The following is a 25,414-nucleotide window of genomic DNA, read 5'->3' as shown; positions in this document are numbered from 1 at the left end:
CAGGTGAAAACACTGTAGGCCTACTGGCGCAGCGCTGCTGGTACCATGCATACATCTTTGTGAGATTACCTTCTTAAAATAAATTGATTAACTATAAATCCAAATTCGATCAAATTAAATAATATTATTTTCCAGGAGTAAATATCAAAATATCCTCGAAGATATAATCAGTAGTTGTGCACATAGTTCGAAAGAGTCATTAATTTTGGAGTATTAGTATGGACTATATTCTTCGCGCATTCGCATTGACTGTGCTATGCGTTAATCCGTAATCTCTGCGACCTTTAGCTTAGCTGATCACCGAACAAAGCCGTGGATTCACTGTTCGAGAGCCTGAATTCGAAGCGACAAATTCGCTGTTTGCGCTCATTTTCACACGAGGAGCTGTCGACTGTCTATGAACTTGATTTCTCTGTTTTACGGGAGCCCAACTGGAGCTACTCATCAAGAAGTATTCTGGTGCAAAACTAGCTACGCATTTTGTATGTTTCCGATAATCTTGCCAGACAGCTAAGCCTAATGCAATGGATCTGCAACAAACCGTGCAAGATCTCGCGGAGGCATGGGTGGCTGCAAGTACCGACACAAGTTTTAGCCGAACTCAGGTAAAATATGATGTGTCTTACCTGTGTTCATATTACTCATTTTAAACAGTTTTGGAAGTGATTTTATATTTTAACTAGTCTTCGTATTATATACGACGGAAATGTTAAGCACAATTGTGATTTATGTTTTCTGGAAGACTTGAAAACGATTATTCTGTCGACGTGGTGAAGAAGGCTTCTAGGGATCAACGCACATAACCACCCAAGTGCCAAGCGCTGATAACGCCAGGGCTGGCCGCCCAGGTACCATTGTGTAGGGTATCAATGTTGTGCATTGAAGTTTGTTTGATGGTATTTTGGAAATTGTCGATGCTTGGTGTTGTTGAAATAATTGTTGAATACTTTTATATATTGAACATGGGAATCCAACCTTGATACCAATCTTGATACCAATATACTTTGAAAAAATGTATTAAAAAGCAAGAGAAACATGGATGGAGCTCAAGAAACTTTAAAGTTTGAAGTCAAGAATGATACTTTTTTCTGTTGCAGACCACAACAACAGACTCTTCCAGCTCATTCAAAATTATGGAAGTTTTTTTTTTCTTTAAATTTTTTTAAAAACTTTCATAGCACAGAAGAATTAATTCTTATTGGAAGGACATGCAGCAGCATGCTCAACCTTTTGATTAAAAGATAAAGGTGCCTAGATCTAGTAGTTAAAAGAGAAATTGGAAAATTCATAATATTTCACTGTACACCTGTTGTAATATCATTAGCCATTAGTCCTTGTTACAGTTGACTGACCAATTTAACAATTTTTCTCTATTCACATACAAATAGTTATATCTCTTTCATACCTGATGACTTTTTCTTTATTTCTCTGATTCAACTAAAGTGTTGTCAACCTTTTATTTTTTTTATTTGATTGCTTTCATACGATTTTCAATTGAAAACAGCTTGTCCACAGAAGAAAAAAAGAAGAAGAAAGAAAGGAGTTCAGATGCTTGTGTACTATACTTTTTTAAATTTCAGAATTAATCTAAATGAATTTTGTGGCTCCTTTTAAAAGTTATTCATCAATATTTTGAAAGTCAACACCTTTTATCGATTAACAGATTGTGTTATTTTTGTAATATTTTATTTTTCCTTTGAATACAAGTTGTACCGTCATGTCGTTTGATCATTCTCATCTTTCCTGCAGTTACAAGTGTACGGAAGTGGTGGTGCACAGGGCGAAGGTGCGGAGGAAGGCACAGAACCATCAACGTCAGGTGAAGGTGACTTCAGCAGTGCCAACCCCATGAGTACTCCTTCCTCCCCTCCTCCCCACGGGTTGCCGAGCGGAGACAGCTTGGCTTCCTCGCACAGCAGGAAACGCAAGCAGTCCAGCCCTCAACCCAGACGGGAAGGCTCAGAGCCCGCTGCTGCTCCTGGCCTGCCTGATGCTGCTGCTTCAACCAACAAAGGAAACCCCCACCGTCAAAACGTGTCAAAGATTCAGGTAAGAACTTGTGGCATCATATTTGAAGTATGGGTCGTACAAATTTAACTTAATTGTAATGATATGTAGTGGAAGAAAAAAATCCCACTTACAAGGTGAGCTAGTACAATCAGTTGGTTACTTGTGGAATTTGAAATATCAAGGTTCAGAGTTTGTAAGGAGGAGACTAAGATTCATTACTTGAAATGTTATATCTTTCTTCCAAATTAGCTGAATGAGAGCATTGACAACTATTATCTGGAGTATTGAGAATGTCAATGTTTGTATAGAATAATGTGCAAGTACATCGTGTACCATGAAATGAACGATGGCAGGTATTTTCACTCACCATACATGTACATGTGGTTGCCTTTCGTTTTTCTTTGTTTTTCAGGATACCCCCCTGTACTTTTTATTTAATTAAGATTTTAGATGTGTCTTCATTTAATGCAAAGTTTTTTTTGTTTTTTGTTCTTTTGTGATAGTCTTGTTTTTGTTGTTGTTGGTGTTTTTTGGTTTCTTTTGTTGTTGTTGCTATTGTAGGCAAAGGTGTGTTTATTAGTAATCCACAACCAAATAGTCCTGTGACCTGTGTCCAGTCTTCTGCTTCATGAACTTAATGTTTCCTAAATAGTTTGTGTATGAGTGTGAATGTGTGATACTATTCTGCTATTGCAGGGCTTGACATTTTTTATCATAACCCAACAATTTTTCCCACACCTCAATGAAGAAAGGTAATACAGAAGCCCTAATAATCTGTATTGGTCTCAATTCCTGTAAATTTGTTCAAAATATTCCCTTTGCTAGATTTTTGCTTCCAGCATGTGATATTGACAATTTTTTTATTAATGGGATGGCATTATGGCCAAGTGCTAAGAAATTAGTAAAATCTCGTGAAATATTCATGGTTGGAGTGATGTACATGTTGATGTAGAAATGCACAGATGCACCGACATAAATACAAAAAAGGCCCCCTCTGCAATAGGGAGTTCTGCTCTCTGATAGTTCACTTTTTATACACTTATTGTAACTTACGTTTTGCAGTTTTTGAGAGATTTTCTTCTTTAAAATTTTTTATCCTTTTTAATATGATACCAGGTTCAATCTTATCTTACAGTGTGGATCTACAGTGAATTATTATTAATATTTTTTTCTTTATGAGATAATTGCTGTGATTCTGTCCATGAACTCTGATAGAATTCCACTATAAAATACAATTTAGCACAATTTACCTCTATTATTTACTAGGCCCTATTATTTACTGCTTTAACAATGGCAAATAGGCTGTGGTAATAAGATTTATATGGCTAAACTTACTGAAGCATTAAAATGTAAATAAATTTCATGATTATTAAACCATGGAACAAATAAGTTTCTTGGTTAGAGTATTTTAACTTTAATGAATGCATTGTACCAGTATTGCAGTTCTTTCAGAAGTTGGTATTGTCTTTTCCCCCGTTTTTTTCTTTTTCTTCTAATTATTGAATTCATGTAAGAGCATGCTGGAAAAATAATAATGTGAACTGTGAAATACTAAAATATCGAAAAGAGGCATGGTAGGAACTGTTTGAAGTTTTTTTTTTCTTCACAATTCCAACAGTCCCTACATGTACTCTTCATGTACCGATATATTTTCATTTATGGGAGGGGGGATAAGAACATTGCACAATATACAATGTACTTCACAGAACTATTACCATGTCTCTATTACTGCCATCTATTACATTGTATGTTATACAGTACATTAATTACATTTTTGTTAATGCTTAGATTTTCTTTGTTAAAATGGGCTACTGCAACTTATTGTTTTTAATGGCATTCTGTACTTTCACTTATAGGTTTCAGTAGAAATTACTTGCAGATCTAATCCAAGAATAGAATTCACACCTACCCATACAGACACAGAGCAGACATTATTTATTTTTAAAAAGGACATACATGTAGACAATGTGGTAATAAAAACTGAAAGAAAAGAAAAAAGCTGAGAAAAAAAAAGCCAGAGTGTGAAAGAAAGAGAGTTACATGTACATTGAGAGAGGAAAATGATTGGGTAGATCACTCATTGATGGATGGCTCATTATCTGTCAATGAAATTTATCTGTTTGTCATCATAGCAGCAAATTCATTAAGTGGCTGCTGTTGCTCTGAAAATACTACTTTGCATGGGACCTCGTCGAGGTGATAATACCCGCTTGACAAAATAGTCAGGAATTCTCTCAACCCAGACCAGGAAGAGTTGACTTTGAGTCCTATCGCAGCGGGATTAGCCCAAGAAAAAAATGCCCAAGTTTCCTTCCTGCTTGCGAGATATTTCGGTACGCGATCTCACGCAATACTCCTGCCGACGCTTTCTAATTTTACCAACAGAGATGGGAAGAAAGAAAGAGAGAGAGAGAGAGAGCGTGAGAGAGAAATGAGAAGTATGGTGAAGCTTAGAAGCTAATTTATCTCATAAGCTTGAGTTTTTTCTTGCTCACTTCCTGTAGAGGAAGGTAATTAATCCAGTTTCTTTTTGCTGGCATCCAAGCTGTATTTTGGCAGGCTCTGAGAGTTGCGTTAGCCGGAGGGGATGCAGCAAGGGAAAAGAAATAAAATGTGTACCTGTATTTGCGTGGTGGAGGGCTTGGGAATTGGAATTAAGTGACTAAAAGGAGAGAGGATTAGCCGGCTTAGGACGCTCTTCCAGATCTAATTTGCGTCATTTTTATTTTGTTTTGTTAGATGTACTGTCTGAAAAAGACTTTGCTCAATGCCCACGGAGTGCACAGTGGATCTACCGACTTCGGAGTCATGACACATTTTGTTTTTCTCTCTCTGAAGGTCAAATGTGATGTACTTCTTAACAAGCAGGATATACTTTATGATCTAAGAAAAACTTGGAAGGACACTATACTCATTAATTCTTGTAATCTTGCAGCATATCCTCAGATAAGGGATGCTGACCAATAATCAATTCTCGGATGTTTTTCAGGACTGAAAACAGTCAGAATCTTGTGATTTTCCGATGTAAGATTAGATAGGCATGTAGAAGTGACCTTTAAAATCTTGAAATTGATTTGTTTAAAAATATATATTCAAACAGCAATATTATGAACTTATATCTTAATACCTTTCTAAAAATCTTATTAAAATATGCTACAAGAAGCAGACAAACATGGCTATCAAGGAATGAAATGCAAGTAATTTAAAGTGTATCACATTCTTTTTTTGTTGTTGGCTAAATTGTAATTGATGGCCAGGTGACGATAATGACACAATAAAATGAAGTACATGCATATAAAATCCAAGAAGGCTACATGTACATGTATAGTGAAGTGTAAAGAAAAAACTTCACCATCCAATCATTCCAATGAGCAGAGTTGCTCAACTGTTTTGAGTACCGGTCCGGTAGCTAACCAACTTACGGTAGCCAACTGTTTACAGTTGTACTTTCAACAATATCTACTTTTTTCTCCTCTTTCCCCATTTTTTTTCACTCCCATACTTTTCCTTCCACAGGCAGGGATTTTATTAATTTTCATGTGCAACAAATTACCAAACATAATATATTCAAAGCAATTTACATTTATAATATAAATAAAATTGACTACTCAAGATACAAAGATTTGTTAAACTATCGAGTTACCAGAAGACTAATGTATTTCTAATATTCATGGGGAAAAGGGAAAAAGATTCTCCCAAAATGTCATTAAAAAAAAAAAACACTTTTTCTTTTTTGTTTTGTTTTGTTTTCACCATTGAAACCACTTTTGCAATGTCATCCCTCTAACACCACTTTAAAGCAAGCCCAGAATATGATCTTGTGAAAGAAACTTGCAATCCGCTTACCAGATGTGCTCCCAAAATCTCCTTAACCGCTATATCGTTAATAATCTTCACAGATAAAAAGGAAGGTGAATAAGGGAAGGTGCTGCTTTGGAATTGTTTTCAGGTATCAAGGCAGACGTGCCTTGGTTCGTTCTACCCCGATATCCCATGAGCCTTTACCGCAGACCCGTCTTCAATGAGGGAAGAACTCTGTGTGTCCACTGGGAGAGGATTATCTTTTAATGACATTTATATCTCACTTTGATGATGCTTCCACAAGGGCTCTATTATTAGCAGTGAAATCCCTTGATAAATGGATTGTTTCAAACATACTGTATATTGAACTTTACTTCTTGGGTTTCCGACTTTCCGAAGAACTTGACTTCACCAACACCTATATTTAATTCCGGGATCGTTGAAAGATGTTAGTACATTTGTTGTATTTTGTGTTGAAGAATAAGGGAGAAAGGGTCCAGTGATTGGTAACTAATTTTGTAAACCCACACTCTGTAATTGTTGTTTGATACCACTTTGGAGACCTTGAACTTGACGAAGTTTATGATGTAAGGTTATTTGAAGACTACGTGTATCGTACTATTAAATGTTACGTAAATGTTTGTTCATCAGAGCTGGAATGATGTTAAGTACAACATACGTACAGTAACACAGAGTTAATGCCCATGTGAAAAGATGATCTACACGTTAAGGTTATACTTTACCTTCCTGCGACTTGGATTTTTCTAAAATTAATTCAACCGAAACAATAAAAGAATTAATCCAAATGCTTTTAGGGCGCGTTCATGCTTGATTTTGACGGCCAGAATCAGGCATCTGTTACGCGTTTAGTTTAAAACACGATTGCGTTCATGCTCACTTTTGTAGAATCACCGAAAAACGGCGATCATGATCGCCGATCGTAAACTCACAAAAAGATGCGTTTACAATTTGTAAACGCGTTTAAATGGGGTCAACGCACTGACCTCAACGCACTGACCTCTAGTGGGTCTACGTAGCATGCGCACACAGGTTTGCGAATCCAGCTGAAGGCCACCCAAGGAGAATTGCCTGGAGAAGTGAGCATGAACAGTGCACCGTGGAACTGCGATTACGATGAGCGTTTAAGATGAGCGTTACAAGTCGCTCATTCTGCCTTTAAAATCAAGCATGAACGCGCCCTTAGTCCCTTTTTAGAGACTGGATTTCTAGCAAAACAATAAAAGTGTCCCTCTAGCAGTTCATGGTTGATAAAAATACCCAAAAGCACAATATTAAAAGAACTTTCTATTTGGTAGCTAGTTTTTCTGCTATATTTGCTTATGTACCTATTTTAATAATAATAATAATACCGAATATTTAGGAGCGCTAAAAACAATGAGTACCATAGCGCTTACAAATACAAATATATGAAAAGAGGACAAAAAAGTACAGTACAGGAAGTATATCCCATAGATCCTTATTGTACTAAATCTCTTTTTTTCTTCTGAAAAAACTTAAAGTTTGATTATTCCAGTCACATGCATTTACTAGGCTCTTCCAGTCTTTTGCTACAAATGCTCGTCCTCTCATTAAGTTTTTCATGAAGTGATCATACAAATATATTCCCCAACAAAATTGTTTGATACTTTCTTTAAAACAAGTTTGTTTATGAGGAATGAAATAAACATTTGTTTTCCTGTCTCTAGGAATTTTGATTTCTATATCTATATTTAACAACCATCTTTCCCTCTTCTTTTAAAGAAATATTTGCGAGGCATGCTAAGCCTCCAGGGATTGTTAATGCACTGCCGTTGAGGAGAGATCCTTTGTTTTCTCCATTTAATCCAGAATGCGACTTTCCAGCCTGGAAGACGATTCCGTGTCGTTCCCACTGCAGCAGGAAAGCCGAAAAGTCGTGTCAGTTCCTCAATCGCGCTCTCGTTGCGATTCTTAGAGTTGTAAGGAAAAAAATGAAGCTTCCACGATGGGGAAGGCTTTCATCGAAATTGTGATTCCTATCTTGGCAGTGGGTATGCATCAATAGGCTTTCTTCATCAGAATGTGAGAGCAAGGTATTTATCCAGGATGAGCACTTAATTCTATCTTTTCTTTGCCCTTGGCTTGGAGGTTTTATGTCATTTTTTAAGTGTGCATATATTTGTATTTTCATACTTTCTCGCCGCAAAGGGAAACGATTCAAATTTGAAATCTTCTAGAGAGCTAGAGTGTCCCATGTGGCATGAAAAAAAGTCCTTTTAATAAGTCTTAAAAGAAATTTCAGGTTCGTGTTCAAGACAAATCCATTCTCCTGTATGATTTTGTGAAACTTGATGAAATTGTGGAAAAACAATATTTCAAGGTTTCTTTTAGTAGAGTATGTCTTCATTCTTGAGTATGTTTGACATTATAAGGAATGATGTCCTGGATGTTCAAAAAGGAGACAAGAAGGCACATCTGTATTATAAAAAAAGTAAATGTATTTAAAAAAAGATAAAATAAAATAAACTTAGTTGAAGAGGTCAGAAGGAGGAGGAAGGGTTGGTAATAAACAGGACAACATATTTGCACGAGGGTGAAAGAGAGAGAAAGAGAGAGAGAGAGAGAGAGAGAGGAAGAAGAAAGATAGACATGCGTAATAAAGACGCTTCAGGCCTGTGGGCTTTTCAAACGGAGTACCTTGTAGTTTTCAGTTTTACAAAAAAAAGTATTAATGTGAATGTTTCAAGAATCCTCAGTGGGTTATCTTTTGGTAAACATTTGTTTCCCAGAAATGAGAAGATCTTTGACTTGTTAAAGATAAAGACCAGTTATGGTCACGCGATTGCATTGTGAAAGAAACGTTGTGGAATCGATCAGAAAAGGTTGATCATCTAGCATCTAGCATCTGCAAGGTCCTGGAATCATCAAAATGATAAGAAATTTGGCCCATTCTTCGTAAAGTTACAAGCACTATACACAGAAAGATGTATATGGGACTACCCTATATCTCTCACAGACCATGAGAGAAACAAATTTACCAAATATATGAATTAGTAGGCGGTTTCCCGGCAAATTTTGTATCATCATGTATTAGTCAAAACATATTCTTTCACATGATTGGTAATGAGAGCTTCCATTTCATTTTTTGAAATAGGGGCATTTCCAATACTGGTCTTTACCTTTAAGGCAAATGTTACTTGAATAACTTCAGCTAATATATGCCTTCTCTTGAAACAATTATGTTCCTTAAATGTGAAAAGAAAGAGAGAGAATGTAAGAATTAATGTGTATTGGCGTTATTCTCTTGGCTAAGTGCACTGGAAGGTACATGTAGCTGGGAGCATCCTGGGAAGTTGTTTTTTAATGTTGGAAATCTCAGAGGGGACGTGGCATAATGTCGAGACTTAAGTAATTGCCTGCTGATAGCTCGTTCATTTGCTGGCGGATGAGGAGTTGAGAGAGCTAGTTGAGACTGAGAACAGGCCGGATGACGTACCAGCCAGCTAATGTCTCTGGAATGGGAAGGGGGGGGGGGGGGGGGGAGGGGGGGGGGGGGGGGGGGTTAAGTGTTACTTGTATCGTTGAAGTCTCCTTTGACTGCCTGAGAGTACACCTTCTCTAGTAGCCTTTGTTTGGCCATTTCACAGAAATTGTCAGAGGCATCGTTAATGCCGTCAGATTTGCTCCCATCTTTCTTGTTAGGGCATCGAATGACAAATGGCAAGAAAAGATTTTAAGGCTGGATTTGCTCTCGAGCGGAGGGACTAGGGAACTTGGGTACAGATAGTGAAAGAGAGAGAAAGAGAGAGAGAGGAAGAGAGATAGATGATTCGAGAGAGGGGCTCTCTCCATTTTTACCTTTTTGTGATGTTTTGGAGGGAGATTGTAGGTAAGAATCTCCTTTTGGTTGCCTGGGTTTTCCATTAACAGATTAAGCTTCAAATCCTCCGGGAGATTAGGAAGCCCATTAGGAAGATTAGGAGATAAATCCATCCAGGTTTAGGTTGGAGGAGACTATACTGAAAGACAGAGGGAGCAAGAGCGAGGGAGGGATAGAGAGAGAGACAGAGGCATATATATATATATATATAGAGAGAGAGAGAGAGAGAGTGAGACATACATGTAGACAGACAGAGAGAGCAAGGATGATAGGAAGAACACTGGAGAGATAGAATGAGAGATGAAAAAGAGAGTGAAAGAGACAGAGTGAGTATGAGCAAAATGGAAAGTAGTAAATTCAACACTTAGAAAGAAAAATATACAGTGAAAACATTTAAAAGAGAAAAATAAGGAGATGTGAAGGATGATGGGGAAATAACATTGTAGAGAAAGAATGGGAGAAGGGAAAGCGAAAGAAAGATGAGGGGAAGGGGGAGGGGGGGGGGGGAGAGACAGAGAAACATGTACATGTAAAGACGAAAAAATGTGATAGGGTGTATTTGAAATATAGTGAAGAAATGTGGATATTATTGCTGTTTCTTCTTTTGTCTGCTTTTATCGAGATTGGGTAAAGTTCTTGTAAATGGGTCAGATGATCTGGCTTCTGAGCAGCAGGCATGCTCCTATGAGCACTAACACTTGAGCTGAACACGGGGCACTAATTAAGGGAATTAATCATGTGTTAAATGATGAGTTAATGGCCTTTGGGTAGGTAGACACTATACAGGAGTCTGAGCTGTGAACACTAGAACTGAATATACATCTATGGTCAAATTAGAGCTAAAAGGGTGTGAATGTGCATTTAGGCCATTACAAAAATATACATGTTTAGTGTCCTCGCTCGCTTCCTTTTTGGGGGCTGCCTCCTATTTTTTTGTAAATATTTCTTTCTTCAATGAATTAAAACAAGCATTTTGAAGAAAAAAAAAAAAAAAAAAGGGCCTCCCCATTCCCATTTTTCAAAAAGGCAGGACGCTATTTAAAAGATTTTTTTTTTTATTTGGCCTTATAGAGTTAATGCCCTCCTTGTTCTGAACCCATACATGAACATGTATGACCTTACGGTTCTGAAATCTGAACATACAACATACTACAGAGGGGCCTTCTGCTGTGCTCCACAATGTGGGGAAAGTTCAAAGGCACATTCATGCATTTGGAGGAGCTTGGTCAGGGCTAAGAGGGGCTTACTGGCAAAAGTGTTACCTTTCAAAGGATTTACTTTCTCTAAGCTGATTGAAATTGAGATGGCTGATCCACAGTGAAGAAGGGTGGACTTTAGTGAGTACATGTAGGAGAGAGAGAGGGAGAGAGAGAGAGAGATAGAGAGCGAGAGAGAGAGAGAGGGAGCGAGAGAGAGAGAGAGAGAGGAGGGAGACAGAGAGAGAGAGAGAGAGAGAGAGAGAGAGAGGAGGGTGGGGGTAGGAGATAGAGGATAGACATGGTGAAGGACTGAAGGGTAGTTGGAAAAATAGAAAGAGAGAGAGAGGAAGAATCGGAGATGAAGTTTATATAGTGTATTATAGTAAAGACAGACGAAGGGAAATACATTTTAAAATTATGAAGAAAAATTAGGTATTTAAAAATGTAATTTTTTTCAATTAAATAAAAAAATTAAAAAAAATTCAGTCCCATGCTCAATTAAGCCTGGTGTCTTGATGTTGTTGTTAAATGTTATTACTCACCCAAACTTTGATAATGTTGATAAGGAATTCCAATTTTCATTGCAAGCAAACTATTAGAAGTTTTCATACAAATTTTCTGCTAACCTTAAAGGTACTATATGTCCCTTTTGCAGCCAACCTCAAATTCTGTAGGACTTTGCAGGAATTATGAATATGTCATGTATGTCATATCTGTGAAATTTAAATGTTAGCAGTGTCCTCATATTCAAATTATGCAAGGAAACCCGTTTACTTGCTAGACTTCACTGTCAGACACTATTGAGTGACTGACTGGCTTTTTTTCTTCTTTGGTAATAACATACATGAAAAGAGTTGTAAAGGGTACATGAGCATTTGTCTACATCAATAACCCACTTCTTGTGATGGCCAAGATTAAAATGATTGAATCTTTGCGCAGCATAAAACGTATGACCATTCGGTACAATTGTCTGAAAATCAAGACTATTACTTTTGGGCTCTATAGCCCTAAAGTCGATTTGACAACTAATAGTCGTTATTTTCCCACTTAAAGACATTTTCAAGCCCCACCTTATTTAGGGAAGTTCTAAATTAGTATTATCTTTCAAATGCAGTTGGAATTTAACTTTTTCCTTTTTTTTGGCCTGCAAATGGGACATAGTACCTTTAATGTATACCATACACATCATGTCATGTTTCTCAAATGAGATATAAACCTGCTAGTATTCAAGATGGTCAGAAACTCAAAATCCATCTTTGAAATAAATGGTGTTTGGATGATTGCTTATTTCCCCCAAACTGTTCGCAGTTCTTCAATTTAACCAAGAATCTTGATTTAACTAGATCTGATTAAAACCTTACATTAATTTGTTTAATTTCTCTCAAAATTTGATGATTTGCTTGGAATTAGGAAGTTATTTTTCCAATAAAATCAGGGTCTGAATGGCCAAAGTCTAGACGGACTGTCAGGTGAATGTACTAAAAAGTATCTATCTCCAAAACCCTGGCTAGCTGGCTAGATGGATGACGTGATCATTCAATTTGGGTGGCGTCTCTCCTTCCATCTCCAATGGATAAACGCTAATGTTGACTCGACTTAGCCACCTAAATTGGCTACGAAATCACCCCCGATCACAGCTAATTTTCACACAGTCCCCCGGAATCGAGGCAGTGAAATGGACGGGCAAGAGGGAGAAGGAGAAGGGAGAAGTTTAAGAAAGGAGAGAGAAGGATATACATGTAAAGCCAGCTTTCTGTTAAGCTACCCGAAGGGACGATCTATTTTGAATTAGGAAAGATGTGCACTTGACTTTGTTGGATTAAGGGATAGACTTGGGTAGTTAAATGGATGGGTGGTAAAGAGTTGGGATAAACATAGACAGAGAGTGAGTGAAGAGGTGAAAGGGTATGGGTGTGATTTCATCAAAATAAAGATGACACATTACCTTCGGTATGGGTTGGTGCATGTTACAACCCCCTCCCCCAAAGGAATTACAAAATGTTTGAAGCGTAGCGTAAGGCATTTCAATAAAAACACAGAATGAACAATTTACAATTTACTTCTTCATTAATACATATTCAAACACCATCTGTTGGGAGCAAGAAGGGCGTTAACCGTGTGTGCAATGGTGAGTTGATGCCCTTCTTGCTCCAAACAGACAACATATTATTGCATCATGTGCTTGTCCTATTAAAGTTTAACATTATTTTGTCTACATGTCGATTTCAGAAATGTTTCATGAAGCCCAAATTAACATATAAATTGCAAAAGAAAGTGAAAAGGGGAAGGAGGAGGATGGAAAGAGAGAGAGAGAGAGAGAGAGAGAGAGAGAGAGGGGGGGGGGGGGGGGGAAGAGAGATTTTATAGATCAGGAAGAAAAAAAAAGAGCAAGCTAGGGAATAAAGTCACAAGGGAGATATTGGGAGGCAAGATTGGGTGGCTTTGATGGATTTAAGAGGAAAAGAGATCTATTCTGTGTGGATTGATTTGAAATGGGTTAGTCGCTAACAAGATTGGGGATGTATTCTGAATACCCTTTTCAAGTGGCATCTTCCGGCTTTACCAAATTGATGGATGCATATGGTGTTTAGCAATAGGGAGCAGCGTAGGGATCTTGGTAGTAATAGAATGTAAAAATGTTGTTAAATGTATTCTCACTGACTTGATAGGTATGTACATGTACATGTACACTACATGTAGCCTACAAAGAAGAAAATTGATGATCTAAAAGAGAAAAGTATGGTGGAAGAGTGTGAGAAAGAGAGAGAGAGAGAGAGAGTGAGAGAGAGAGAGAGAGAGAGAGAGGGGAGGGAAGATGGGTCAAGGAGAGAAAGAGGAGGGGGGTCAGGGAAAAGAAAGAAGGAGAATCTGAACAAGAGACATTGGGAAAGCGCATTTTGCTGCGAAGGATTTCACTAATCTCTTTATCTTTGAATCAAGGAATATTTCATCTCATTGAAAGAGCTAAGAAGTCTTTAATTTAATCTTTTAGTCCTTAATCCACATCCATAGATGCATTTTGCACAAGAGATTTGCCTCTGTTTTTAGATCCTTATTAAAGCCAGGTGCAGTTCCTATTTAAAAAAAACTACCTCTCTCTCTCTCTCTCTCTCCTACCCTTTCTCTATCTCTCTCTCTCTCTCTCTCCCCCCTCTCCCCCCTCTCCCTCTCTCTCCCCCTCTCCCTCTCGCTCCCCCTCTCTCTCTCTCTTTCTCTCACCCACTCTCTCTCTCTCTCTTTCTCTCACCCACTCTCTCTCTCCCTCGTACCTCTCTTTGTTATTAAAGTGATCCCGGTGCTATATCTGCCTGTATGACCTAATCCGAAATCCCTTTTTTATGAACTGCTGCATTCATATAATCCATTTCCATCACTACATGCACTTCTCCTCGAATAATGCTGCTCAAGTTATTTTCTTTCATCCTTTCATGTACAAGCGATTTATTCGCTCCGGTTATAACAGAAAAATCCCACTCAGATTTGTAATCTCTTAAATCAGAAAATCCTCTTGGAGCGTGCAGAGTGGGAGCATTATTTGCTGGGAGCCAGAGCTACCATTTTTGCATCATTACTCTTTCTTTTTCCCCCAGTTTCTCCCTTTATCGGAGGCCTGATATCTCTCAGTGTGTAATGCACTTTATGGGATAAAACCGTCCTTTGTGGCTCGTAAACTCTGAGCTGAATTGACAGTTGGAGAGGGTATTCAGGTGGGCTTGGCTTCCCTTGTACCAAAGAAAGGTTAGATTATTCTTGATATATAGAGAATGATTTGTAAGGGTAATCTTAAATAAATTGGTATTACTATTGTCTCGTTGATCTCCCCTTTAAGTTAGCTTGTAGTGAGTCATTTGTATAGGCTTAGTCATTTGTAAGAAAGATTTGGTATATTCCAGAACATTTGTTACTTGAAAAAATTCCCTGTTGTTCACACTAATCATAAATTCTGAGGAATACAAAACCGCAGAATGACCTGTATAACCATCGAAGCTGATGTGTCCATACACCTTGCATGTTGCTATTAATCTTTCACAAGTTGCAATCGATTATTAGAGGAATATCTTCAGTAGCATCTTCTCTAAACCTGCAGTAATTCATTTTAGGATATTTGAAAAGATACACTGTACATGTACATGTATGAATTTAAGTTTGACACCCCAGTCACTCTGCCAAACTGACTCCAGACTGACCGATTCTTAGCTATTTGTCTTAATATAAATTCTTGATTGGTTTGTTCATGCCCGGGGCCCCGACTTACAACGACTTGCGATTGATCCAAATCAATCGCAAGTCTTTCAATCAATCGCAAGTTTGCAGTCTCCTACCTCTATGTACAAACTTGCGATTGAAATCAATCGCAAAAATTAACCCTGTACTGAACATGTCTCATCTGTCATAATTATGCTAGGGAGTGTCAGGGAATTTGAAAAATCATTAAGTGAGTGCATTAAAATCTCTGAATCGAGAAAGCAATAACAAAAATTAGTGATAACAAATAATTCAATCAAATGTTTAATAGTGATGTGCATTGAGAAGATGATTCAATATGTCAGAGCATCAACATATTCTTATTCAAGGATTCTAATTGACTACTGGTAGTGCATGAAATGTCTTAAAAGGTTGGTTTCATTGTAAACTTTATACATACTGTATCACTATTTAGATGCTGGTATGCTTGCCAAGGCCATACATTTCATACCAGAATATGTTGGATCTAGAGTCAAGACTGGTAATAGATTCATTTCAGTCATATATACCAGCAACAAGAATTAGATACATGTTAGTTCAAATCATCTTATTTTTATGTATCATATTAGTACATGTGTAGGGGTCTACAGGTATGTGCTCCCTACATTTTTATTTGTTACCAATGTGTAAGACTGTACATGTATTGTTATGTAATTTGAAGTCTAATGTTCATTTTTACACAGCGATTCTGCTTATTGCTGCAAACCATGTTGTCTAATACACCATTTATAATTTTGTGTGTGTATACCTCAAATATGTACAATGCTGTAATAATACAGATGTACAGTATGCAGTTCCTCATTTGAGTTATTTTTTGTAGTCTATTTAGTCTATTATACTGTACAGTATATTTCCACAGCTGGGAATCAGGAAATTGACAGATGCCTTGATATGTAAACAGCAGAAGAAAGATGCAATTGTAATAGTTTTTGTACATGCATGAAACTGTTTTGTTTTTAAGCTACACAGTCTACCACATACGCTGTATTAAACAGATGAAATGGTAAATGGGTTATTGACCAGTTAACAGGCCTGATAAAAACCCGATTTAAATCGGTTTCCCGATTTTTTTTTTTTTTTTCCCCGATTTTTTCCCGATTTATTAAAAAAAAAAATAAAAAAAAAATACAGATTTTTTTTTTTTTTTTTTTTTTTTACCAATTTGTTTTCTTCTTCCATATTTTATCCTGATTTTCCCGATTTCCCTCTTATTTTCTCTACTCTTCCCTATTTTGCCCTATTTTTGTCCATTTTTTTTTTTTACTTGAAAGGCGGGAATGTTGATACATGCCATTTTTCCCCCTCGAATCCTCTTCTTTTTTTTTTACTCAAGGGGGCGTGGTTGAGGGGAAAACAAAAAACCTTTTTTTTTAGTGCTCACTATCACCCCTGAGTTAAAGATAAACTCCAGTACTGGTAAAAAAAATAAAAATAATTCTCACAGAATCAAACGAAACTTACACTGAATGTTCAAGATTACAAATAAATGACATGTGCCAAACAATTTTGGAAGAAAATGTATACTGGCTGAGTAATGAGCATAGAAAGACAAGGAAACCAAGGTAGTACCATCCCCGACACGATGTGTGTTGTCCCATATATAGCTTTCTATGTGAGTGTTTGTTACTTTACCAAGACTCGGTCAAATTTATTATGATTTTGATGACTCCAGAACCTTGCAGTGCACACCAATACTTACATGCTACATGATCAACTGTTTCTGATCCTTTCACACCTTTTCTTTCACAATGCAATCGCATTACCAGTACTAAAGTTTAGCTTTAATGTCTGTGTAATAGCTTGATGTCTGTTAATTTCAAGGGAAAATAAAACATCATTGGCATTATCAGGAGAATTAAAAATGAAATTTGTTCACCTTTCTATTCTCAGCCAATACACAAGGAAATAAAGCTGCAAGAATGCTAAACCCTGCAAATTTCCTCTATCTCTTTGTACCATTGGTAAGGAATCTTAATCCCCATCAGTGGGTTCATTCCTCCCTCTTTAGCTGCCACTAGTTGGGATAATCCCACATTAATCTCCATTGTGTTCATAGAGGGGTCTTTATGGATTATCTCTAACTGTTTCATTGTGCACGAGGTTGCCAGTGAAAAGGATTCTTTGTACATTATATCAGGAAGATCTCAACTGGACATCTTAAAAATAATGGGGTCTCAGTATTGATAAGCTCTTTACACACAGATACACTTGTGTTGCGAGAAAAAGCTTTCTCTGCCTCACTTTAATAGTTCCATAAGTAAGCACGCAGGTCAGAGCAGTCAGTCATCATTCTATTGCATACATGTACACTGTACAGTCAACCAGGAATTTGAACATTTATTTAAATATAAATATGATCCTTTCTGGAAGGTGGTTTACGAATTGGATTCACTGATTGCTTTCCCATGTCTTAGTCAGAGTCCAACACATTTTTTTTATTTTTTATAGATCAGGGTTTGTTTAACTTTGATGATACTGTACATCTTGACTGTCAAAGTCTTGGGAGCATCTATTTTGAATCTGTAGATACATGGTGCCTCATTCATTGTGAATTTGATAGGTCTTTGTGAATTGATCTTTGTCTTCTCAAAACGTTGACCAAAGCGGTCGAAGAGTTACGTATTTATAACCGCATCATCTTTTCCTTTCTCTTTCATTGCTCCCAGGAGGTAAGATGCTTCCAGTCCACTGCATCGTAGAGCTTCTCGACACCCCGCCCGGTAAAGATGGTGGGGATGCTAAGAAGAGAGAGGAGGTGGAGAAGAGGAAAGAGGGATATGCCATCGTGCCATCAACGTTACAACTCAGAGATCTTGTCAGGGTAGCCTTATCCAAGCTGGATTACCCACCGGAAAGAGCGAAAAATGCAACAGGTAACAACTCAGACCAAAACTTTTGTATTTGTAGATACCAGAATTGTGTTATAGGGCAATCCATCCCTTGTAAGTTGTAACAAGTTTATTTGTATGAAAGTAGAAAAATAAGAGAAATAGAATGGCGACAGTTTGAAATACCTAGGAGCAATAATGTGAAAGTTATGAATGTTTGCTATATGACATCACTATAGCTATGCCAATTTCAAATTGGCAATTCTTTCAGTGGATTGGGACATAGTCATAGACAACTCTCCCGTTTGCTGTGTACAAAAATATATAACAATTCTGATTTTCTCCACGGTGCCTTTTTTCTTGGGGCACTACTAAAAATATATTATGGAAAGTATATTACTATAGGTCCTCCAAAGGGACAAGACCCTCCTGAGTCACACATTTTTTTAAAATAGAAATTTAAAACATTTTGTGTGTTGGAACAAATGAGAAAGTTGTCCGGCACTCACAATAACATTTCTGATTCAGCCAATTTGTAATGCCCATACAATTGTATAGTGCTTACAACTTTCAAAAATTCATAACCTTCTTATTTGTGTCCAATTTTGTTCAAACTTTAACTAGTCTACTTCTCTGATTATTCTGCTTTACTTGTTTGCTCTTAAGGGATGCCCCTCTTGCAATCACAAGATGGTTCTTGTGGAACACCTAGAATTTGATATGTGTCAGGCCTTAAATTAATCGACGGCCATCGACGGCCAGGCCGTCGATGCCCCTATGACTGGCCGCGGTGCCCTCCCAAAAAAAGATATATTCACGGCCAAAAAGGCCATGCCCTTTTTTTCAAACTGGCCGACGTGCCTCTTTTTCCAACTGGACGTGCCCTTTTTATTTTAAATTTGCGCACATAAAACCACCAATTGCGCCCATAATCATCTAAAACTAGAAGGCAAGGCGCAAGTGTTTTCCGTGAAAATACGCCCATAAATTATTAGAACAGTAAAAATACACGAATCACGAACAGTTTGCCGCCCACGAGCTCTCTTCTAGCTTCGTATTTAGTGCTTTAATAAGGCGCAAGTGCCGTGAAAATGCGCCCTTTGTTATTATATAGGCAATGCGCTAGCGCACGTACGTACGTACGTTCATATTATGCGATCGCATGATATGCATATGGTGCATGCTGTTGACGCACGCACGTACGTACAAATCGAAGGCCAGGATCAAGAAAACAAATCGTCAAATGGAGAAATAAACAAGCATTCAAATAGTCATTAGAGATCTGTCGAGGTTTGTTTGTAGGCCTAGTCTAGTTTATTATTTTATCTCAAATAGAATTTAGAATTATCTTATTAATAAGTTAAGAACACCTACGATGTTCTCGATCGTAGTTACTCTCATTTTGCCACCAGCCGACCTCGCTTCAAAAAGCTACCCCGCCAGCTTCCCAAGACGAACGTTTCGAGTCCCGGTAAAATTCCGAGGGTGCATCGGTTTCGCTGGCAAACTTCCAGCCCGACAGCTTCCCACCAAAAGTGGCGAGAGTGTGTGTGCAAGGAACGATTTTGGTTTCGTGAATGCACGTTACGCAACTGAGCTGAGCGTGTCACTTTCAGCTGTCGAATGTCTATAAGGACATTTTTACATCTTATTTCATTAGTTAGGCCATGTAGACCTTTCTATACAACAGTTAAAAAGATAATTTCTTCAAATTTGCTCCTACTACCGAGAGAGTGGCGGAAGGTTTGTGTGTGAGGTGCGATTTTGATTTGGAATACCCGGCCCGGTAAACTTGCCAATTAAGTCCTTCTGACTTTCGATGTTTGTGAAATTGACAATTTATTTATTCATTTGCTCATCAATATTTTTAGTTACTTTAAAATACTGTTTAATGTGCAAGTTTGATGTTCTTAATCAATCTTTCGTGTTCATATTGTTAAGATTAAAAAGTTATTAAATTGATCGTTCGATCTATTCACATTATGAAATTAACATTTGTAGACTCTCTTTGAACTTATGATTAGATAAGCGGCCTATCTGTTTTTGGAAAATTGCCCCTTGCTCGGGTAAATTCCCGTGGCAAAGGGCAACTTAAAAAAAAAATTGCCCCTTGCTCCTGGCTGCTAAATCTAAGGCTTGCGGGCCGCCGCCTTGTTCGCAGGCGCGTAGCCAGAGTTTGGTGTTTGGGGGGGGGGCACATACATGTAATCGATCGAGGTCAAAAAAGGGGTCTACAAAATTTCAACCGATCCTGGAAATTTTAGGGGGGCACGTGCCCCCCGTGCCCCCCCCCCCCCCCCCCCCCCCCCCCCCCCCCCGTGGCTACGCGCAGTGCTTGTTTGTATGTACCGTAGACCTCTATACATTCTGTGAAGAAGCTGGTGCTAAAAGTCATGGGAAATTGATCCTGCACAAGTTTCATAAAATACACATGACATCTAACAAAAATAGAATCAATTTTTTTGGCCTCATACTTGATGCCCTTTTTGTAAAATATTTTGGCCTCGATGCCCTTTTTGTAAAAATATTTTGGCCTTGGTGCCCTTAAAAATATGAGGTACTCGAGGCCAAACTGGCCTTGCCCTAAAAATGACGAAATTTAAGGACTGATGTGTTCTCCTTTTGAATACACGTCATTCTTAGTCATACATGTACATGTATGTGTGATCAAGTACCATCAATGATTGTCATCCATTTAGCTTCATTTTTAATTTTTTACGGTTTGTTGTCTTATCAAATAAGTTCAGTACGTTGGCCCTCTGAAAGAACCGGCTGTTGTTCTCAAAAGTGTTAAGTGTACACACTAATTCTCTCAAAATACAAACAGTTGAAGCTTTGTAATTTTTTTCAATTGAAAACATGTAATGGCAAACATTTCTGACTACCGTAACATGTACATAACATAATAAATTTGTAGTAAATTTTTTCCTTCTATTTTAATGCCATAAGTATTATGTTTCCTGATACGGGTAAACATGTGCATAATTGCTTTCAGTGACTGGTTTAGTTTTTCCTAGAATGCATCTACTATACATGTATGTATCACATTAGGTAGATAAGCTACTATACAGTCCTTCAAATCAGAGTCTTGAGGATTTATCATTGATGCATGATGTCTGAACATTTTGAATTATTTTTACATCATGAAACTGGATTCAAATACAATTTAAAAGTTAAAGACTAAGTCTACTCCAAAAATAATTTGCTTGTAATAGATGTGGAAAAAACAAGATCAACAGAATAAATTAAATTGAGTAAATTCAGATAATTTATAAGGAAGTTATGAATTTTTGAAAAACTATGGAACAATGAAAATTACTACACAAACTGCCAATTTGGTTATCATTTTGTGACGTCATTGCCTCACTATTTCACTATTTATCAATTGTTTTTGTAGTTTTATCCCATTAATTTCCCTTTTTATCCCCCAAAATTGGTTTTCCCATGCCTTTGCCCAGATTATATGATTTGTATCATATTGTGTGCATGACATTTCACAAAAACTTTTAGGAACTTTTAAGAATTAATACTAAAAATATTTTCTGAATATTGTATATTCATAATCATTGATTTTTATATTAATAGTTTATCAAAATTCACATTTTTCATGATTTAACTACCATTCAATAGTAGTGCATTCACACAAAAACATATTTCAATATAACTTGGATGCTGGAGTGAGGAAATAAGCTTCTAAGGAGGAATGTGGGAAAATAATATTGTCAATATAAAGAAAACAACTAGTGGATAGTGAGGCAATGATGTCACAGACTCATGAGTAGGTTGCCACTTTGTCTAGTGATTTTCAAAGTTTTTCATGTCATTAAATATTCATAACTTTCTTATTTTAATTATCCGATTTTGCTCAAACATTTTTTGATTGATTTGTCTGATTTTCTGCTTCTATTGAAAGTAAGTTATTTTTGGAGTGGACTTGCCCTTTAAGTTACTTAATAATCTCCAATCCTTTTAGTGATTCACATGTACATACGCCATACATGTACATGTACATGTACGTGTAGCTTTTGGTTGCTTCTTATGCATTAGGAATATATTCTGTTCCAAAAGGCAGTATTTAACTCGTATTCAGCCCCAAGTCATCTGCCATAACAATCCACAAAAGATTCTATGATAAAACCTACATCATAAGATATCCCTGTGCAGTAATAAATGAAGTATGTATGCTTGGAGACCCTTCTAATAACTCTTGATGTGTGCCTGGCACAAAGTCGACTTACTTCAGAGATGGAATTTTAGATTAGGGATTAGCAATTGTAGATTGGGAGGGATTATAGGGAAGCGTGCAGAAGCCTGCCTTTCATGCGGGCGAGGATTAAAAAGCCCTGTTGACTTTGCACATAGAGGATTAAAGCCAACAGAGGCAGGAGCCTGTGAATTATTAAAGGTTTGTTGAAGTTAAAGGCTGCCTGCAACCCTACTGGATTAATATTCGGTTTCACTACTGTGTGATGTAAATCTTGTCTATGCATGATGCACGACTTTGCTATCCGCGATGAATGGATTAAGTTGTCTGATTCATTTCAGCTTTCTCTGTAGGTTTATTAAGGTCAACAAAGAAGGAGAAAGTGTTGAGTAGTCATATGCTTTTCATTGTGATGTTCTTTTATGTGTAAAATTCAATTTCTTGTTATTGCTCTTTCTTTAGATAGTAATTAATCCATCAACAAAAAAATATGAGATGGCCAAGGACATCTTGCATGGAACCTGCAAGAAAGAGACCATATTAATAGATTAAAACTCTTGCTATTATGTAGCCTCCCAAGTTCAATTATACCCTACATTTACATACCGTCATTTCTGTGGCTCTAGCGTAGCTACCTAATGTAGTCTTTCATTTTGCAGCAGAGCGCATTTAATGTAAAATGTAAATTATCTGCAATAAAAGAGGTTTTTTAGGAGAGACATGTAACATACAGTGTACAGTGTAAATGGTAATTTAGTAAACATCAAATATGTTTTAATTCAGCTTAAGCTTAGTGTAAACTTAAATGTTATCAAATCAATTTGTCAGGGTGGAAACAAGGAGTTCAGACTTTCTGTATGCAGAAGCCCAATAATTGTATGTTATAGTGGAGCCTTTTTTCGTTTTTGAAAGTTTGACAGTTTTGAATAAAATACAGGTACTAACAGCGAGAGAAGTCTTTGGGAAAAATGTAGGTTCATCCATTCACATACACCATAGGCCCACAATTTATGGATATTCTTTTCTTGTTTGCATCTTCACCTTTCATTAGTAATCCTTCCCATAATTCCCTTTCACACAAAAATCAACATTGTCACGATAATCGGCCTTACAAAAGCAGTTGTGCATTTAAATGTAAAATTAATTTGTTCATGTTCCTAATGAACAGAAATGAAGTGATAATAATTTGTACACTTTTTACCAACTTGAAAATGGGGCATGTACTGTACATACATGTAAAGTACTGCATGCACCCACAATAGTATCAAAACACCGACAAAAAGCATGAAAAGATCTAATTTAATTCAAAATTCTGCAGGCCCTATTCTGCATGTACCCATATCTATCTGCTCATTATGACTTGTGATGTTTGTTTCTTTTCTTGGTCTGCCTTTAATGTAACTTTACATATAAGCCTTTTGGAAAGGGCAGAGAGACATTTAGCAAATGGAGGCTTTGGTCTTGATGTTTGCTTACCGGTACAAGCTTTATTTATGTACATGTAGATATAAAGGATTTGCAATTTAACTATGGCAAGCTTTTGGACAAACTTTAAAAGAGAGCTTTGTTTTACAAGGTTTTTTTGTGTTATATCCCCAAATGCCTGTTAAGTGTACCTTTGTACTTGGTTTCAGGGAATTTTTTTCACAAAAATTAGCCAGCCAGACAGAAAAGACCAGCAACAAAGATAAACTGGTGATAGTTGTTTTCAAAGTGCATTTGTTAGCAGACTGAATTAATCTTGATTAAAAGAAAGGAAAACATTCAATTTGTAAAACAATATATGAAATATAACAGTCCTGAAGATTATTTGTCAACTTTAACAGAAGGAAACTTTTGAAATACAGAATTTTGTCAGTGTAATATACATGTAATTAGCATTTCCTCTTTGGTATTGCAATCCAGTTGTTGGAGAGAAGGAGAACCAAATTATTGATCATTACAAAACCCTCCAAAAAAGTTTGATGTCATATGTATAATAGATCATGTAAGCATATCAACAAAAATAAATCAAGGTTGCAGTCAGGGTTTTACGAAAGTCAGATAAAAAGATATCTGGATATGAATTTGGAAACTGTTTCTATTTTGGTCTTTTTATATATGATTGAAATAAATGATACATCGTAAAGAAGGAGATAAAGATCATACTCCCTTCTACACCACGCAAGCAAAGTGAAGTGATTTCCATTTTTTTTTTATGCCTGGCTTACAATCAAACTTATGACGTCATTGTTCAGCCTGTTTGTTTGTAAACAAGACGCAATGAATGTACCTGGAGATTAGCAATCTGAATAATTTAGCAGTGCATGCATACAATATGGCTGAAATTATTGAAATTATGCAGCTGATTTTGAGATTTGATGCTGGAAGGGGACAAAAATATCAACAAGAACGGATCAAAATTGTGTAATCTCCAGGTTTATTGGACACAGATTTAGGCATTAAAATGATTGTTATTTTAAATCTGACTTACATAATCATTTACTTGTGAGTCTTTCTAAAAATATCTGATCCTGTAAAAAGAAATTGGCAGTTTTACGTCACACTGAGTCAGTTAAGTGGCAAAAAAACACTTTTAATAGGGGGGGGGGGGGGTGAAGCTGTGACTTAAGGCAATATTCAATGTTATTGTACATTAATACAGCCGGATCAACACAAAACAAAAAAGGAAGTAAAAGAAAGTACCGGTACTCAAGAAAGAGAAAGAATAAAGAGGAAAAGGAAATAAATAAAAAAATTAGTATATGAATGAATGAAATAATAGATAAATAGATATGTGACAATTTTAGAAGATAAAAATATAAAATATGTAATTGCTATGATAAAAAGAAGAATCTAAAATAAGAAATGAAAAGAACATGAAGTATTTGAAGGTTTTCTGAAAAGCAGAAATTGAAGCTCTTTATGGTATCTTGCTATAAATGTGCAGTTGGTAAATGCATGTAAGGAACAAATAACGGCAAGATAGACGGATTGAACTTGTATTTCAAAATCTATTTAAAACAAAATATATTGAAGGGTGATTCTGTGCAGTGTGTCCTAAACAACACATCCATTTCAAAAATGAAAATCTCTCAATATGACCCTTGACTAATGATTATTTCTGCTACATGTATCATTTAATGTACATTTGTGGTTATATCAGGTGTCGTGGTCGAGTGGATAAGTCACCGGACTGTGGATCACAAGGTCCGCGGTTCAAGTCCCGCCGCGGCACTAATGTCCTTTGGCAAGACATTGATCTACATTTGCCACTCTCCACCCAGGT

At 36.8% G+C, this 25,414-nt stretch overlaps 2 protein-coding genes across 3 annotated transcripts in view; both read left to right on the top strand.

Annotated features, from left to right (window-relative positions):
- The first annotated feature begins 62 nt into the window (after positions 1-62).
- On the top strand, positions 63-17,868 carry LOC115919710. Of its 2 annotated transcripts, XM_030973680.1 has the most exons (4): positions 63-605; positions 1,750-2,049; positions 7,660-7,883; positions 17,781-17,868. In XM_030973680.1, the coding sequence occupies exons 1-3, from the start codon at positions 525-527 to the stop codon at positions 7,771-7,773; spliced, it is 495 nt and encodes a 164-aa protein (XP_030829540.1). In that variant the 5' UTR covers positions 63-524; the 3' UTR covers positions 7,774-7,883; positions 17,781-17,868. The 2 variants fall into 2 exon arrangements, with proteins under 2 accessions (XP_030829540.1, XP_030829539.1); XM_030973679.1 differs by lacking the exons at positions 7,660-7,883; positions 17,781-17,868 and adding an exon at positions 5,910-6,620.
- Positions 7,796-25,414, top strand: part of LOC100888466 — a 30,212-nt gene continuing 12,593 nt past the window's right edge. The window contains exons 1-2 of the mRNA XM_030974500.1: positions 7,796-7,841; positions 17,781-17,987. Coding sequence (XP_030830360.1) covers positions 7,796-7,841; positions 17,781-17,987 — 253 coding nt within the window. The remainder of the gene's footprint in view (positions 7,842-17,780; positions 17,988-25,414) is intronic.

This window comes from Strongylocentrotus purpuratus, unplaced genomic scaffold (genome assembly GCF_000002235.5).
Source record: "Strongylocentrotus purpuratus isolate Spur 01 unplaced genomic scaffold, Spur_5.0 spur5_scaffold_7, whole genome shotgun sequence".
NCBI lineage: Eukaryota > Metazoa > Echinodermata > Echinoidea > Camarodonta > Strongylocentrotidae > Strongylocentrotus > Strongylocentrotus purpuratus.
Note: the sequence above shows the minus strand (reverse complement) of the source record. Positions and strands in the feature narration are given on the sequence as shown.

Bases quoted from the DNA above. Each gene is read 5' to 3' on its own strand.
- LOC115919710 (XM_030973679.1), top strand. From the start codon at position 525: ATGGATCTGCAACAAACCGTGCAAGATCTCGCGGAGGCATGGGTGGCT. The intron at 606-1,749 runs GTAAAATATGAT...TCTTTCCTGCAG, and splicing joins CAAGTTTTAGCCGAACTCAG to TTACAAGTGTACGGAAGTGG. The intron at 2,050-5,909 runs GTAAGAACTTGT...TAATCTTCACAG, and splicing joins AAAACGTGTCAAAGATTCAG to ATAAAAAGGAAGGTGAATAA.